Here is an 18,214-nt window from a genome sequence, read left to right as displayed (position 1 = left end):
GCCATGAAGGAAAAGCTCATAATGAAATCTTGGAGCACTGAAATATTGTGACCATTCAAGGAATGAGGTTGAGATTGAGTAACAAATTTTAGGTAGAGGAAGGACCAAAGTTGTTACAATAAGATCACATGGCTGCTTTAATTTTGGACGGTCGTTTGTTCGTTGACGACAAACTCATTTCTTGTTGACAATGCAGGAAGAGTCTGAAGGAGAGATTTGATGAACAGAAGTGAATTAACAGAATTGGTGAATCCTAATTAAGAGGATATTCCATGCGTAGGAGGCAGTGTAGGAAAAGTAATTGACTGTTGTCGAAGAAGTGGATGAATGGAGTATCAAGGCTAACATCGTTGGAGGATACAGGGGATGAGTACTACTATCAGAATAAGAAAAGGAGTACTTGTGGCCCCTTAGAGACTAACAAATTTATTTGAGCATAAGCTTTCGTGAGCTACAGCTCATCCGATGAAGTGAGCTGTAGCTCACGAAAGCTTATGCTCAAATTTGTTAGTCTCTAAGGTGCCACAAGTACTCCTTTTCTTTTTGCGAATACAGACTAACATGGCTGCTACTCTGAAAACTATCAGAATAGATGGCCAACCCAAAAAAATAGGACGTATAAGAGCTGTGTAAGTTTCTTCATTAGCAAGAGCTTGCTTAGCACAGGGGAGATTTGAGACCATGGCAGACCATATCAACCCAGCTGCAGGCTCAACTACAAATGTCTGTAAGAGTATGCATCTCACTCCTGCGTCATATGACTTCGTGCACTTATAGAATCATAGAAGTGTAGGGCTGGAAGGGACCTCAATAGTAGTCCATCCCCCTGTGTTGAGGCAGGATCAAGTATATCTAGATCATCCCTGGAATGTTTGTCTAACTTGTTCTTAAAAACCTATAATAAGAGGATTGCACAACCTCCCTTGGTGACATATTCCATATCCTTATAGTTAGAAAGTTTTTCCTAATATCTAACCTAAATCTCCCTTCCTGCAGTTTAAATTGATTACTTCTTGTCCTACCTTTTAGTGGAACAATTGATCACTGTCCTCTTTTTAACAGCCCTTACCATATTTGAAGACTGTTATCAGGTCTTCCTCTCGCTTTTTTTCCCTCAAGACTAAACATGCGCACAATATGCCAGACTTCACCTTTGTGCCATGCAAATCTTTGTATCTATGCAGCAGACATCAGCAAAATGTAATTTAACAAATACAAATGTGAGGTGCTACACTTAAGGAAGAAAAACCAAATGCACAAATACAGAATGGGGGCTAACTGGCTTGGCACCAGCACTGCTGACAAGGTTCTGGGTGTTGTGATCAATCACAACCTCTACTTGAGTCAACAATGCTATACCATTGCAAAAAAAGCAAATGTAATTTTAGGTTGCATTAATAGAGGCATAGCATGCAAATCAGGGAAGGTGATAGTACAACTCTACTGAGCACTGGTTAGGCTTCAGCTAGATTACTGTGTCCAGTTTTGGTCAGCAATGTGTAGAAAGGATGTAGAGAAACTGGAAAGGATCCAGAGGTAAGTGACAAAGACGATCAAAGGGATGGAATGCAAGCCATGTGAGCAAAGGCTGAAGGAATTGGGTATGCTTAGTTTGGGAAAAGAGAAGATTAAGGGGGGACATGGTAGTGATCTTCAAATATTTGAAAGGCTGCCATAAAAAAGATGGAGAAAAGTTCTCTTGCCACAGACAGCAGGACAAGATGCAATGGGTTCAAACTACACCATAGCAGATTTGGATTCAACCTCAGGAAAAACTTCCATTGTCCTACTGTTCTTACAGGTAGGAACAGACTGCGTTGGGAGGTTGTGGAAGCTGCTTCACTGAAGGTTTTCAAAAGGCTGGATAGCCATCTGTCTTGGATGGTTTAGATACAACAAATCCTACATCTTGGCAGGGGGTTAGATTAGATGACCCTTTGGTTCCTTTTAACCCTGTGGCTCTATGATCACATGTACATGAGGGTTCAGGTCTTACTAGAATTCCTCTCATTATTAGATTCATGGAAGGACCCTTGCTGGGTGTGCAAAGGAATACCACTTTTTCCACCTCTGCCTTCCAAAATGCTGGGGACCAATACCTCAAAGCTAGGGGAGGGGAGCTCCCTTAGACCACTTTCAGACCCAAGGCTTCTGGACTCTAGAAAAGACTTCCACATAAGTGTCGTAGAACTTAGCTATTTGCCTAGTTTTCACAACATTTCTACTTCTGCTCTGCAAAGTAGCTGTTCATCTTGGACCTGGTGCCTTTGTCACCAAAACTCATCAGTGGTTCTGCATCTACCAGACTTACAGAACATCAGTAGGAAATTCTTAGACAACTACCAGTAGACTGTCAAGGACTCTGCCCTGCAGACCATCTTCTGTAGGTGGGGATAACCAGCAATGGGCCTGTTTGCTACAGCTCAGAATAAGAAATATCAACATCCTGTTTAAGGTGGGGTTGGGAAGGGAAGGTCTGAGTCCAGGATCCAAGTTCAGTGCATTTCTCATCTCATGGACACCAGGGATCATGCACATCTATCCACAAATCCCATTAATACCAAGCATCCTGAGGAAACTCACACAGGGCTCAGCAGTAATGATACTACTAGCGCCAGCTTGGCCCATATGGTTTTTTGTATTCAGACGTAAGGAACCTGTCAACATAGCCCACAGTCACAGAACCTGTCTTACCTGTGTGATCTAATAGGACTGTGGTCATATTCTACTCCTGAACCCAGCATTGTTGCAGTGTGGATGCTGGCTGGTTAATTTCCATTGAGGAAAAAGTATTCATTTGAAGCCCAAAACATTTTGGTGCATAGCAGAAAAAAACTCTACTAGATTGGCCTGTTGAGCTTAATGAAAGAGGTTTTCTATTTGGGCAGCACAATGTCACCTTAAAAACTGATTTCCTGATATTCTGGACTATCTGTTAGCTCCATAATAATATATTTAGCAGCAATATTAATACATCCCACTGTTCAGGTCATACTACATTTTGCCATCCTAAGATTCCTCAAGGGTCTCATTAATGTGTTGCCCCCCAGTTAGGGAGCTCCCTCCATCTTAGAACCTCAGCATAGTTTTAATTGGTTTAATGGGACCCCTTTTTAAGCCTCTGGCAACTTGCTCTTTATACCATCTATCTATACAGACTTTGAAGGTCAGGGGAAATTCAGGCTCTTGTGGCTGGTCCACCTTATGCCATATTTCACAGAGATAAGATAATGCTTAAGCAGCATGCTAAGTTCTGATCCAAGATGTGTGTCAGGTTTTTGTTTGAATCGGCTGATTTCCCTTACCCCCCCCCCTCCACCCCATTCCCAGTTTTCTTCCGTAAGCCACCAGAGGGAAGACAAATTGCCCATCCTTGACACTTTTAGGGCTCTTTCATACTACCTTGATAGAATGAGACCCTTTGGAGGAGCTCTCAAGCTGTTTGTAGCATTTGCAGAAAAGTTTAAAGGTCAGGCAGTGTCCAGCCAAAGATTGTCTAAATTGGGGAGTCTAATTGTATTAAAACATGCTATGAGGTAGCTAGATTACATCTACCTGTGCTGGGTGGAGCCCATTCTACTAGGGATAGGGCAGCTTCTCGAAGAAGTGTCCCTATCTCAGTAATTTGCAGAGCAGCCCTATTGGAATCAGTCCATGCTTTCACACTCTTCACCTACCAGTGATGTATGGTTTGTTTGGGGGGGGGGGGTATTTGGTACAGTTGTACATAATGCAGTGGTGTGCGAACTTTTCCAATCAAGCCCCCCCATTAATAGAATCTGTCTGCATGCCGCTTCTCCCCCCTTCTGCCCCCAACTGCACAGCCAAGGCTTCCTCGGCAGCAGAGCTTGGGCTGAAGATGGAAGTGGGGCAGGAGCTGGAGTTGGGGGCGGAGAGAGAATGAGGGCAGAGCTGCGATTGGGAATGGAGCAGGGTCTGGAGGCGGAGCAGGAATGGGGGCTGAATGGGGTTGGGGGCAGAGCGGGGCTGGAAGCATGGCACTCCCTCCTCACCCCCTGTGGGGGCTGGCCCCTCCCTCCTTCCCAAACATTCCTCCATGCCTCCCTAGGGTACGCGCCCCAGTTTGGGAACCCACTGACATAATGGAATTTGTTTTTATCTTTTTCTTTTAAAAATGAAATCATCTTTGAGATTTCCTGTAAAAAAAAAAAAATAGTATCTGATTATGTAATTTAAGACTGCAGCATAATTCAAACTAGTTTTCACAGGCAACCATAGATCTGGCACTTCCTAAGTTTCAAGTGCTTAAATTTGCAACCTAAATAATGTTGTTCTAACAGTTTTTTTCAAAATGTAATTAATAAGGGGAAGACAAAGGGGTCTGGAGGCCGCAGTTAGCAGCTATGAAAAATATTGAAGCTATGAATCTCAAGTTAACCTCACTACAAAAACATGGAAGGAAGACACAAGCAAGCAGAGATGATTTTCACAAACTGCAGCTTGTTTAGTAACAAAAATATAAATCTTCATAGAACAATATGTATATGCTGATTGCAGTGTTGCTGTAAGCGCGTTGGTCCCAGGATATTAGAGACAAGGTGGGTGAGGTAACATCTCTAATTGCTAATACCTGAGCAAGAGCTCTGTATAGCTCGAAAGCTTCTCTCTTCCACCAACAGAAGTTGGTCCAATAAAAGGTATTACTTCACCCACTTTGTCTAATATGTACATGTGTATTTCTGTTTTTGTATCTATTGAGTACACAGGGAGCACACACCAAAAATTATCCTCCCACGAGATTCTGGTTTGCCTCTTGTGCTGTTTGTGCATGAACTCCTGGATTGCTGGAAGGCCTGGTCTATACTACACCGTTAAATTTATGTAAACTGCCTTATGTCGATCTAATAACGAATGTGTCTAAACTACCAGATCCCTTCTGCCGACATAACTTGCCTGCTGTGTCGACTTAATTACTTCACTTTCGCGAGAGGCGTAGTGCTTAATTTGATGTTGTTAGATACTGCGTTGCTAACATCAGTTTAACTGGCCTCCAGGCTGTGTCCCATAATGCTCTGCTGTGTCCGCTCTGGTAAACATTTTCAACTCTTCTGCACAGCAGCCAGCTACCCAGGAGACAGCCCCTCCCCATTAAAGGACTGGGAAGTTTTGAATTTTCATTTCCTGTTTTTCCTGCATGGAGAGCTCATCTTCACAGCTGATCATGGCAGCTCCATGCGCCAAATGTACTCCAGTCTGGAGTATACAGGAGGTGGTGGTGGATCTTCTTGGTGTGTGGGGAGAAGAGGCTATGCAGGCACAGCCATGATTCAGCCTCCGAGACATAGACATCTGTGAACAGATCGTGCTGCGCATGGGGGAGAAGGGCTACACCCGGGGCATGCAGCAGTACCGGGTGAAAATCGAGGAACTGAGGCAGGTGTACCAGAGGCAAGGGAGGTGAACAGTTGCTCTGGTGGTAGATGTGCCACCGCTACAAGGAGCGGCATGTGATTCTCAGCGGTGACCCCATCATGACCCCCAAGATACCTCTGAGGAGTCCATGCTGGCTCCAACAATGCTGAGGAGGAGGTCTTGGATGAGGAAGAAGAAGAGGAGAATGGGAGACAGGTGAGTGGGGAATCCCTGCTCCTGTTGAGTCAGGAGCTATTTGTAACCCCGGAGCAGTCCAGCCAGTTGCAGAACAGCATCATGGCAGAGCGTGATGCTAGGGAAGGAACTTCTGGTGAGTATGAAATTTCAAGTAATATTTTGGAGTCAGATGTTCTTGTATTCTATATTTAATTAAAATTAAGAAGGTGAGGTAGAGTGGCTATCTGCTTCTCAGTGGCCGCACCAACTAAGCAGAGGGTGCCCTATGCAAAAGACTGTTCACGTACACAGGGATGGTGTGGGAATCCTCCATATAGATCTCCAGGAAACTTTCGTGAAGGTACTCTGCAATCTGGAGAAGACTGCCTTATTTCTTCCACCGCCATAGGACACCATACAACAGTTTCCCTTGCCACTACAGTGTGTGTTCAGCTAATTCAACTAGGCATCATTGTAGTACACAGCACTGCAGTATAAGGACCCAGTCTATACCTGGATGCTTGCAGCATCTGTTCCCTTGCTTCCTCTATTACTCTCAGAGAGTAATATCAACTAGGGTCACCTTCAGGGGGACAGTGGTAGTTTTCATTGCAACTGCTCGAACCACAAACAGTGCCTGTGCTCTCCCATTGTGATTTTCTGCCCCTTCAGCCAACTGTAGTTTGGGTGGCAGGGGTTGGTGTTGATCTTAGTAACTGCAAGCCTTGGGCGATGGCTAGCAGCAGCAGGACCTGTGGGGAGATTGGGAGGAAGGGAAATTCTGTGGTGCCCACTCGCTGCTGCAAGCAAACCCTCTCCTCCAGCACAGCCTCTGCCAAGGCTTGCAGTTTGGTTCCCACTCTCCAAACAATGCCCATGTTACAAAGGGGAGGTGGGATGGCCCCCTGCCCACCTTGGGTTGCCCACGCAATGCTGCTGATGGTCTGGCACCCATGCACCAAGACCATATGCACCATGGCTGAGACAGCAAACTGGGTCAATGAATATCTTATGTAAATGAAAATGTTCTGCCTTAAACTTCTGTGAAATAAGGGGAGTTTTTATATAGCAACTCTGCACTAGACATTGAGTCTACATTGGCAATGGTTGCTTTGTGCTTTCCGTGGCTTAGAGCTGAAAGTGTGGGCTTCAGCTCTTCCTCCACACTGGTGGAGAGGCTCTCCCAGATAAAACGAAGGTGAAAGAGAACGCATGATGACATGTTTAATGAGATTGTGAACGCCTCTGGGACAGTGGACACCAAGCAGAAAGTGTGGAGGATTTCTCTCTCTGAAAAACTGGACATGGACCTGGTGAGCAGGAGATCAGCCCAGGAGAATGAGCATGGCACACAGCAGGAGATGCTGGGGATTCTGAAGGAGCAGATAGACATGTTGAGGCATCTGGTTCATCTTCAGGAGAAACATTTTGTGGCTAGACTCCCTCCATAGCCCCTGCAGAACGGCATTCCAACATCGCCACATTCCTTCTCCCTCTCTCCCAAATGTTCCAAGTGGCAGTGGGGGGTGGGGCAGGATTGCAATATCCCTTCCACTCAACCCTGGGGGAGGAGCTTAGGAATAAAGCTGCACATAAGATGATGTGTGACAGGCAAGGCCACTGCCCTTTTAAAGACAAGCTGAATGTGTCTTTCCCCCTCCCAATTTTATTCCACCGTGTCCAAGGTTAAATTCTATTTGTGATTTGTTACAGTATGTTTGTTCAATAAAAGTCAATGTCTTGAGAGTGAAGGAGTCTTTATTAATTTAAAATTGGGGAGGGGGGGAGAAGAGGAGGGACAGAGAAACTGAAGCAATGGAGGGGATGTGTTGGAGACAAAAACCCAGCAGTCACAGCAAGGTTCATACTATGGGAAGGCACAATACAGAAAAGCAGTACACATTACTGAGGGTCATTACTGAAACAGGTTTTCAAAGTCTGCCTGAGAGACAGTGTTCCAGGCTGAGCTCTTCTTATAGCTCTGGTATCTGGCTGCTCAAAATTAGCAGACCGCCTACCCACCTCCAAGCCCCACCCTGGAAACTTTTCTCCCTTTGCTTCACGGATATTATTAAGCACAGAGCAGACAGCTATACCCATGGGGATATTGCTGTCACTGAGGTGTAACCTAGTAATCAGACTGCACAATTCTGCACTTGCTCAGCCTGTTATTTAATTGATCCTTGTTGCTGTCTAGGTGTCCAGTGTATCGCTTCATGAGCCATGGGAGGAAGGTGTAGGCTGGGTCTCCCAGGGTTACTCTTGGCATTTCAGCATCAGCAATGGTTATTTTGCATTCCAGAAAGAAATTCACTCCTCGCTGCTTTCTGAACAGACGTGTTGTTAAAGATGCGTGTGTCATGGACCTTTCTTGACCATCCCACATTGATGTTAGTAAAATGGCCCTACTGATCCACCAGCACTTGCAACACCACTGAAAAGTATTCTGTTTATGTACGCTTTGGGAAGATGGTCTGGTGCCAATGGATATGGGATATGCGTGCCATCTATTGCTCCACCACAGTTAGGGAACCCCATTGTGGCAAAACTATCCAGTATTTCTTGCACATTGCCCAGAGTCACAACCCTTCTTAGCAAAAGGCCGTTAATGGCCCTGCATACTTGGATCACAACGTACCCCCTGCCTCCCCCCTCCCGGTGGATTTTCCAACTCCAAATTGATTCCCTTCTTACCAGTAGCAGTCTGGCACTGCTAACTTCCACACAGTGATGGCCACTCGCTGTCAGAGCAGGTCTCGTTTTAGTGTCCCTGCACTGCAGGGCTGGGGAGAGCCCCACAACACTTACCGGAAAGTGGTCTTGCGCATACGAAAGTTCGGCAGACACTGGTCACAATCCCATAACTGCATAACAGTGCAATCCCACCAGTCAGTGTTTGTTTCTCGGGACCAGAGACTGTGCTCCCCCATGTTCAGCTGCTGTGCAACTGCCAGCAGAAACTGGGAATTGTTTCATTCTGTGACTTCCAGCAGAGCTGCTGGAAGGACATTAGTGTTCCATGTAGCAGCTCCTCTTGTGGCTCTGGAAATACTGCAGGATAAGGCATGTGGTGTTTGTAATGCTCACAACAATAGTGAACGGCTAAGCGGGGGTCCATGCTTCTTGGGATATGGCATACGCGCATCTATACCAGTCTTTTAAAAAAAGGCAGGAAATATCATGGGTTCCAGTTGAAATCAGGGGAAGGAGGGAGAAAATGGCATCATGGGACGTTGAAGCTATGTTCACAGTCCCCGCTGTAAGCATGTTTTGGTCCCATGAGGCATTGCAAGTCCTTCCAAAAATCCCTATGGTGAATTGCACTGTTAGGATAGCTATGCACGGTACACTGCTCTCTGCATCGATGCAAGCGCTGCTAGTGAGGATGAGCCCCACCGACATAAGGAGTGTGGTGTAGATACGCAGTCCCAACTTACTGCAGCGGCTGGATGTCGACTTAACTGAAGTTGACTTAAGACTGTCGTGTAGACATGCCCTTGGAGTGTGTCCTTCTGGAGACGAGTCTGCTGATTCATCCTTATGACACCTAGTGCACAGCTGCAGTAGTTCCACCTAAACGGCAATGCTAGGAGAAACCAACATCAACCTGTTAGTATGAAGAATCCAGGGAGCAGAAGTCTCGGGAATCTTTATCCAGAAATAAACTCACGAAAGGAAAGGATGAAGAAGGTGGTGGTGGGGAAGGGCGTAATGTAGGCCAGCATGTAATGTAAAACCCATGTTGATGTACTGTAGAGTCTCAGGTTTCTGTGTCATCTCTGCTCTTGGTGTCTCAAACTCTCTGGCTTGATGAAAGATTGCACTGATTCCCGTGGCAACTCACTGTACCTGGAAATGACACTGAGGGGCATATGGAAGAGCTGCAGAGTCTAAGCAACACTGAAACCCTTTGCAGGCAGAGCAAAGAAGAAGAGATTTATGGGATGTTGGTGTGGAACAGTAATAGTGTTTCAGTATAATTGCACTTTCCGTCAACATGCTGTACAATCTAAGTTGTTTCTAAAATATAGAAAATCATACTGTATTTGAACTGTTGGTGTATAAGTGAGGCTGAATTAATAGTGAATTTAAGCAACATTTTTCAAAATATTAAAAGGCTGCTTTGTCCAGATTTAAATAACCATTTCTTAAGGGTCTCTCACAGAAAAAGACTGGTCAGGTCTAATTTGATTCAGCACTTACACAGTAGCACCTTTTTTGTACCTAAGAACATATGGTTTTCAGGGTTTTGAAAAGGATCTGAGAAAAGTGTGTAATAATATTTGTCACTACTGTTATGACTGGAGTAACCAACAGGGAGGGACAAAGAAACAGAAGGCAGATTAGTGCTAGGAAGGGTTTATTTTTAATGGCTATGTGCAGAATGTATTGTAATTACACTTTGAAAAGTGCTATGATCACGTGGATCTGTGAACCTTTTTAGGGAAGGTGTGCGCTAAATGTTGACCTCTTCACCCTGACTTAATGTAAAACACCTGTCTTGCTGAGCAGTGCACAACATAAGTACATGTTTTAAGGTAGATGCTTTTGAAAGCTATATAACACTATTCTAAAATATTCCATTGTACTTACATTAAGTTGCCTTATTCGGTGTCCTATACCTTGCTCAGAACATTGCCTGGGCATAATTAATTTGTTTGTTTCAAAAATACATAGAGATTTCCTTAAAACCAATAGCCAGCACACGTGTACACAGTATGTCAGTATAAATAGTTTCACTTCTCCCCTCTCAAAATAGTTATCTTTATGTAAAGAGCAGCATTTCCCCCCTTTCACTCCGAACTACATTTTCTTTTTTTTCCTGAGACTCATCAAGCACCCTGTACTATTTTTTTTGTTCCCTTTTAATGATAGTCCCAGACAGATGAGGAGGAACAGTCCCTGCCCCAAAGAACTCATACTCAGATGGTATCAGGACTGATGTTTTGCTGCTGAAGGCCAAATCATGTAGTGCTCTGCTGGAGGAGGCAGAGCTCTTGGGAGGCCTTTCAGGCTGACAGAGCAAATTGAGTCAGACATTTTTGTGTGAATTGTTTTCATGTCACCATTCCACTAACTAAATATATAATTACAAAATAAATGTAGGCTTTGTTTATATTTTTAAATCAAATATTTTTACACAATACCACCCTAGGGTTGCATGGCACTTCAGATATATGAGAAAATCAGATTCCTAAGTCTACAAATGAATGACAGAGAACACACAAGCACAATAGAACCCCTGTTTAAGAACTAATTGTGTTTGAAAAGTTCATACAATTGAACATCTCAAAATTTACAGTACGTATGGTGCTTAAGTTGCAGTATGGTGCACTGCATCACTTTCTTCTTGTCCTTTAAACTACCCTCTGCAAAGTGACTTCCAATTCATTGAAGGCATTGGAATATGAAGGGACATTGATTTGTTCTTCATGATCATCACTTTTTTCTCCCTTGGGAAAAAATGTTCATATAGCTGGTCATTTGTAGATTGGTGTTCATAAAATCAAAGTTCTACTGTAAAGATGTGTGACGGGACGGGACACACTCACTTTTCGTGAGCGCCTCCTGTTGACTCTGTGCAAACCTGCACAAACACACACCTTGCTCATGGTGCCCCTTGTTGGCTGTTTCCCTTGTCAGGTAGGTCTTTGGTGGCTCAGCCCTCTGGCTAAGTCACTCAGTTAATAGGTGAATGGATGGATTAATCCCTTTTGGGGTAAAAGGTCCAACAGGGTCTGTCCCTGTTCCCTTGTTAATTTCTGTACCCAGTCTCTGGGCTCAGTTCTCAGCCCCTTCTTGGCTAGCTCTAAGTCTGTGCCTGCCCTGTTATAGAGCAGTGCCCCCAGAAGACTCTTTGCTGTTATCAGTTTTTATTGTCCCAGCTCTCCAGCCAGTTCACTCCTTGAAGTTCAACCCCCTTCTGGGGTAACAAAGTTCAACGCATGGTTGGCTCTCTGCAGGGTCTTCAGCCCCAGCCCTGGGCCTGTTTAAACTCCTAGACCCTTTCTTGGGCTTTTCATGAAGTGTCTTATCCCCTCCTTGTGGCTTAGACCACTTCTCCAGATGGACCCAGGCCTGCCCATTACTCCGGATCCTAACCCAGGGACCCTATAGACAGCAGCCACATACAGCTTCCTTTACTTGGTTGCTGCAGCTATTCCCCAGGCTGCTTCCCACTTGGTCCCATCACCTTCTTGGGTTCTCTCTGTTCTCTGCTTGAGCAGGGCCTCCCCCAACCCTCCTTTCCTGAAATGTTTCTCCATCTTCCAGGACTTCCTCAGTCTTCCAGTCCCAGCTGGGATCTAACCTTCTCAGATCCTACAGCGCCTTTTAACCGAGTCTTCTGCATTCTGATTAGCTGCTTTCCTGCAGCCCTTCTAGGCAGGCCTGGAGGACCTACCTTCACAGCTCCTTTTCTGGGGTGGGGTGTGGTAAGACCACAAGACCTCCAGCAGGGAGCCTCAAAGAGCCAAGCACACACCATCACATGATGAAACTGTGGAGCTGCAGTCAGAGGAACGAGTGGGACAACAGTAAAAATGGGAAGACGGGCCATTATTTGTAAGGTTTCAGAGTAGCAGCCGTGTTAGTCTGTATTTGCAAGAAGAAAAGGAGTACTTGTGGCACCTTAGAGACTAACAAATTTATTTGAGCATAAGCTTTCGTGGGCTACAGCTCACTTCATCGGATGCATGCAGTGGAAAATACAGTGGAGAGATTTATATACATAGAGAACATGAAATAATGGGTGTTACCATACACACTGTAACCAGAGTGATCACTTAAGGTGAGCTATTAGCAGCAGGAGAGCGGGGCAGAAAAAAAACCTTTTGTAGCGATAATCAAGGTGGGCCACTTCCAGCAGTTGACAAGAACGTCTGAGGAACAGTGGGGTTGGGGGGGGAATAAACATGGGAAAATAGTTTTACTTTGTGTAATGACACACCCACTCCCAGTCTCTATTCAAGCCTAAGTTAATTGTATCCAGTTTGCAAATTAATTCCAATTCAGCAGTCTCTCGTTGGAGTCTGTTTTTGAAGTGTTTTTGTTGAAGTATTGGCACTTTTAGGTCTGTAATCGAGTGACCAGAGAGATTGAAGTGTTCTCTGACTGGTTTTTGAATGTTATAATTCTTGACGTCTGATTTGTGTCCATTTATTCTTTTACGTAGAGACTGTCCAGTTTGACCAATGTACATGGCATAGGGACATTGCTGGCACATCATGGCATACATCACATTGGTAGATGTGCAGATGAACAAGCCTCTGATAGTGTGGCTGATGTGATTAGGCCCTATGATGGTGTCCCCTGAATAGATATGTGGACACAGTTGGCAACGGGCTTTGTTGCAAGCATAGGTTCCTGGGTTAGTGGTTCTGTTGTGTGGCATGTGGTTGCTGGTGAGTATTTGCTTCAGGTTGGGGGGCTGTCTGTAGGCAAGGACTGGCCTGTCTCCCAAGATCTGTGAGAGTGAGGGGTCGTCCTTCAGGATAGGTTGTAGATCCTTGATGATGTGCTGGAGAGGTTTTAGTTGGGGGCTGAAGGTGATGGCTAGTGGCGTTCTGTTATTTTCTTCATTGGGCCTGTCCTGTAGTAGGGGACTTCTGGGTCCTCTTCTGGCTCTGTCAGTCTGTTTCTTCACTTCAGCAGGTGGGTATTGTAGTTGTAAGAATGCTTGATAGAGATCTTGTAGGTGTTTGTCTCTGTCTGAGGGGTTGGAGCAAATGTGTTTGTATCGTAGAGCTTGGCTGTAGACAATGGATCGTGCGGTGTGGTCTGGATGAAAGCTGGAGGCATGTAGGTAGGAATAGCAGTCAGTAGGTTTCCGGTATAGGGAACGGTGTGGAAGTCGGTGGTCCTGAAGCAGGTTTAGAGATTGATGGCAAGCTAATTAAGCGGAAACTTTTAGAGAAAGGGCAACCAAATTCTGCCCTTACTGACAAATGTTCTTGATTTCAGTGGTTTGCACAGAATGTATAGTAAAGACAAAATTTGTCCCATTACTTTAATCTATTCTAAGTGGTAAGGTTATCTGGCAGGAAATTTTGAACTATTTAACTTTCCGTGTTTTTAATTAGTTTTCATTATTGTTTTGAAAGGGGCTGACACTATTAGGAAGTACTGGAGTCGTTACTACCAAGGATCCCAAGGGGTAATATTTGTATTAGACAGTGCCTCCTCGGAAGATGATCTAGAAACGGCGAGGAATGAACTGCATTCTGCTCTTCAGCACCCACAGTTATGTACTCTGCCATTTTTAATATTGGCCAATCATCAAGACAAGCCAGCAGCTCGCTCAGTACAAGAGGTATGTTAACATGGCAGCATCTTGTTTGTCTGCACACCGTGATAGAAAGCACATCATTATTCAAGTGCATTTTGTGCTGATCACACTAAATGTTCTTAGTCTTCTTGGAGAGCAGAACCTGTAAAAGAACTGGATATAAATATAATTCTCCTGCTTTCACCTTCTTTTGCTTAAGGGAGAAAAGACGTTTCTAACTGCTTTTATCAAAAGCTACTGGGAGAGTGTTTTTTGTTTTACTTGTTGTTTGTTAGCTATTAGTTTAATCTTGATTTTTGTTTTTATCCTCCTTAGCACAACCCCATTATCTTAGTCGTCACCATTGCTTAAAACTATATATTATGCTTGCAACCGTGTGTAGCTTTTATGTAAATACTTTTTTCTTATCTGCTATCCACTGACATGGGAGTCAAGTTGTAATTCTTATTCTGAAGTCCTATTTTGAATTTCCTAATCTAAGATGTGATATCCCTGCCTAACTTGCAGTAATTATACAGAGAATCCTTTAATTGTTCCATTCAATAAATTCAGCACTCAGTACTATTAGCAGTCACTGAAAAATGTTTGTTTTAGTTGTCTTGTGTGCTGTCTTACAGCAGCAGTGTTGAGAGTAGCGTGTTTTTTTTACAAGATGCTCTACTTTAAAAAAAAATTGTAGGAAGTAATGTATTTTGAACGAAATTTTAACCGAGTGAGTTTATAGTTCTGCTGAAATGCAACCAACTGTGCGATCTTCTTCTTTGTGTAAGCGTTAAGGCACTCTGCATGATAAAAGTTTTATGTGAAATGAATATTTGTCCTGTGAATGATGATTTCATTACAGTAAAGTCAAAACTGCTTTAGTGTCATAATTGGGGTATTTTGCTGTCATATTAAAAATCTTACTTTTTTTACACATAGTTTTTTCAAAAATAATATGAACTTGCAAGAAATACTGTTGAAGCAGAATGCAAAAGCCCTTTATCCACACTACACCAGCTACTATTTGTGCAGCATAGTACGTACATCCTTCCTGTACTGGTCCAACACTGTCTCATGTCACACATCTCCTCAGCCAACGGAATGGAGAATATGAATGTTATTTAGGTTAGAGTCAGACAAGTGGTATAGTTTTTAATGTAAACAATGTCTGGGGATGTAATGCCACTTTTAAGATGAGATGCTGAGAATAAATGCGGCTTAGGCAATTGAGGTTGCACTGTAAAAATACTTGATATTTATACAAAAATCAAGCTCTATTCTCTGAAATTGGAATTAGTGTATATCCATGTTACATAAAGGGTAAACTGAGCTACACAATCTTACAAGCCCCAGAAGATGCAGCAAGATAATGGCTGATCCAGGAATAAAATCTGAGACAATGGAATCAGAGTATATATGATTCAGGGTAGGGATGCCAAGCCTCCAGGATTGTCCTGGAGTCTCTAGGAATTAAAGATTGTTATATGGTGAAACCTCCAGGAATACATCCAACCAAAATTGGCAACCCTATTCCAGGGCAGAATTTTTAATAATGACTGCCTAATGTTAGGTGCAGCTAAATAAGTTGCCTCATTATTCAAAAGTGCTGAGCACCTTGGGTTCAACAGTGCAATATTTATTTCCAAAACCCTGTTGTTTTTAAAATGTCACTATGTCCCCAGGTACAGCTGGGTGGCCAGCACTGTTCTGAAACAGGCATGCACGTTTATTTTGAAACCTAACTTTGAGGCACTTGTTTTTGAAATTCTTGGCCCTGGTTTTTAATGTGGTACAAACATGCCATAAGTAGTATATGGTCGTCTAAAGATACGAGAGAAAGAAAAATCACTTTCCCCCTCCTCAGTTTTGAGTTGGAGGATTCTCATGGTTACAAGAAGGATGAGAAACAAGGAACAACTATTGATCTCTAACAACTGTTTATTATAATACAGATTTTGTGCGTAGGATTTTTTTTATCAACATTGTTTCAGTATTGTAATAAATTATGTTCTCAGTCATTACAACATGATGTTAAGGTACTGTACTTTACCTTTCACGTAAAGGAAATTGATTCTACTGTGTTAAGAGAGGTTTTTCCCCCACTTTTTTCTTTAATCACTCTAATGCTTCAAATGTATCTTTTTAAAACAATGTGGAGTATAGCTTTTTCTTAAAGGTGCGGTGTAGATGTGTACTGATTGAAGCTTCTGATTATAAATATGGCTACTTGAATATTCAGTCTATAATGCTTATAGGTATGACATGTTTGTTCATTTTCCACAGTCTCTTCATGCTATGTCTGTACTCTGCTTTACAGATTATTTAGCTTTACAGAGAGTTACAGAAGCAGATCCCATCCTATAGTGGGATATTTGTGGGCATGCCTTTGGGTCTGCACAGATCCAATTGTGGGATTAGGGCCAATATTAATCACCCTCAATCTTCTTTTTTTTTCAGGACCCTCTCCTCCCACTTCCCTCCCCTCACTTTCTGTTCTCCATAATGATGCATGTGGTGTCAATAGCAGTTGTTCTTCGCGTGATTGCTCATATCCATTCCAATTAGGTGTGCGCACACCGCATGCACAGTCATTGGAAAGTTTTCCCCCTAGCAGCACCTGTCAGGTTGGCTGTGGAGCCCCCTGGAGTGGCGCCTTCATGGCCCTCAATATTTGACACTGCCGACCCGGTGCCGCCTCAGTTCCTTCTTACCTCCAGTGACAGTCGTTGGAACTGTGGCATCTCGTTTAGCAAGTTCTACCATGTTTCCCTAGCCTTGTTTGTCTTTTTTTTTCTTTTTACGTATTAGTTAGTTTAATTTTTAGTTCGTATTGGTACTTACCAGTTGGGCTGGGAGGTTTACTGTCCCAACTGCTTTTTCTGGGGAGGGCTTATGTGCTCAAGTCCTGCTCCAAGCCCATGCCAATGGGCAACCCCCACAACGCTTGTCTAAAGTGTCTGGGGGAGGCTCACCAATCCAATTGGTGCAGGATTTGTAAAGGGTTTCACTCCAGAACCAAAAAGGAGCGAGACTTTCACCTCAAGCAGCTCTTTACGGAGGCGTGGCAGGACCTGGCGCCAAGTTCTTCAGTGTATAGTGCCCTGGCAACAGTGGTGGAAGTGGCACCATGGAAGGACTCTGGCAGAGGCCCGTGGCACCATCGCTCCACGGCACCGAAACCGGCAGGATTGACCCGGTACCGCTCTTACTCCCTGGTGCAGAAGCGGCACTGGAAGCAAGGGAGGAGCAGCTCTCCGTCCCAGAGGTCCGCCCCTCTGGAGCCGGCCGATGGGGCGTGTTCTCGTGAGGAGCACCCAGTGCTGAAGTCTGTGGAGCCACCACCATCGACTTCAGCCCCACAAGGGGAACCATTGAGACCGATGCTGTTGGACTCCCCGGCCCAGATTATTGAGGAGGTGGAGCTGCTATCCACCCCAGATACCTTTGTTGCTGCAAGGGACCTCATCGCCATTACAGTGCCGAGGTCACCCAGTATTCATGCCAAGCCTCCGGTACCACATCATATAGCACCGTCTCGAGGCAAACCAGTGATGCTCCGGCCCTCAGCACCGCTGATAGTCCCTGCGCTGCTTGCAATCACAGCACTGCTCCAGGTTGCGCCAGTGCTCCTGATCACGAAGCCGACCCTCACATTGATTCCCATTGTGCGGCAGGTCCCAGTCCCAGCACTGGTCCCGACGCTGCTCAGTGACCCCACGCAGCTCCAGCCTTGTGGCGCTGCTCGGCACCGGCCACGCCTTCGCGGTCCCAATCCTGGTCTTCGGACTCGGATGCGGGATCTAGATGCTCAGAGGGCTCTTCGAGGGTGGCTCTGCCCCTCATCAGGACCATCTGGCAGACTCTGGCCTCTATCCCTCCCACTGCCAAGGGTGTTGAGAGGAAATACTTTGTGCCATCAGAGGGGTACGAATATCTCTTTATGCACCCGCAGCCTTGTTCATTGGTGGTTGCAGCAGTAAACGAGGAGGAGACGCAGGGGCAACAAGCCCCAATGCCTAAGTCCAAGGAGGCCAAACGCCTGGACCTGTTCGGACGTAAGGTATACTCTATGGCGGGGGAGGGCGGGCTCCAGCTCAGGATTGCCAATCAGCAGGCAATTCTCAGCCAGTATAACTTCAACTCCTGGAACTCAATGCTCAAGTTCAAGGAGCTGGTGCCAAATGAATCCAGAGAGGAGTTTAGATCGATAGTGGAGGAGGGCAAGGCAGTGGCACGGACCTCTTTACAGGCCTCACGGGATGCTGCGGACTTGACAGCATGCACCTTGTCCTCTGGTATCGCCATGAGGCACACCTCATGGTTGCAGGCCTCGGGCCTATTGCCTGAGGTTCAACAAACAATGCAGGACCCCCCTTTTAATGGGGCAGGCCTGTT

At 44.8% G+C, this 18,214-nt stretch overlaps 1 protein-coding gene across 9 annotated transcripts in view; it reads left to right on the top strand.

Moving 5' to 3' along the window:
• ARL15 (ARF like GTPase 15) overlaps positions 1 to 18,214 on the top strand; it is a 338,161-nt gene that overhangs the window by 140,992 nt on the left and 178,955 nt on the right. For all 9 annotated transcript variants that reach the window (XR_013635766.1, XM_078852759.1, XM_078852760.1 and 6 more), the window contains one exon: positions 13,653 to 13,861. Coding sequence is in view for 8 of the 9 variants with exons in the window: in XM_078852759.1 (XP_078708885.1) it covers positions 13,653 to 13,861 (209 nt within the window). In the remaining variant the exon portion in view is untranslated. The remainder of the gene's footprint in view (positions 1 to 13,652; positions 13,862 to 18,214) is intronic.

This window comes from Lepidochelys kempii, chromosome 5 (genome assembly GCF_965140285.1).
Source record: "Lepidochelys kempii isolate rLepKem1 chromosome 5, rLepKem1.hap1, whole genome shotgun sequence".
Lineage (NCBI taxonomy): Eukaryota > Metazoa > Chordata > Testudines > Cheloniidae > Lepidochelys > Lepidochelys kempii.
The sequence above is the reverse complement of the archived record's forward strand: the minus strand, read 5'-3'. Positions and strand labels throughout refer to the sequence as shown.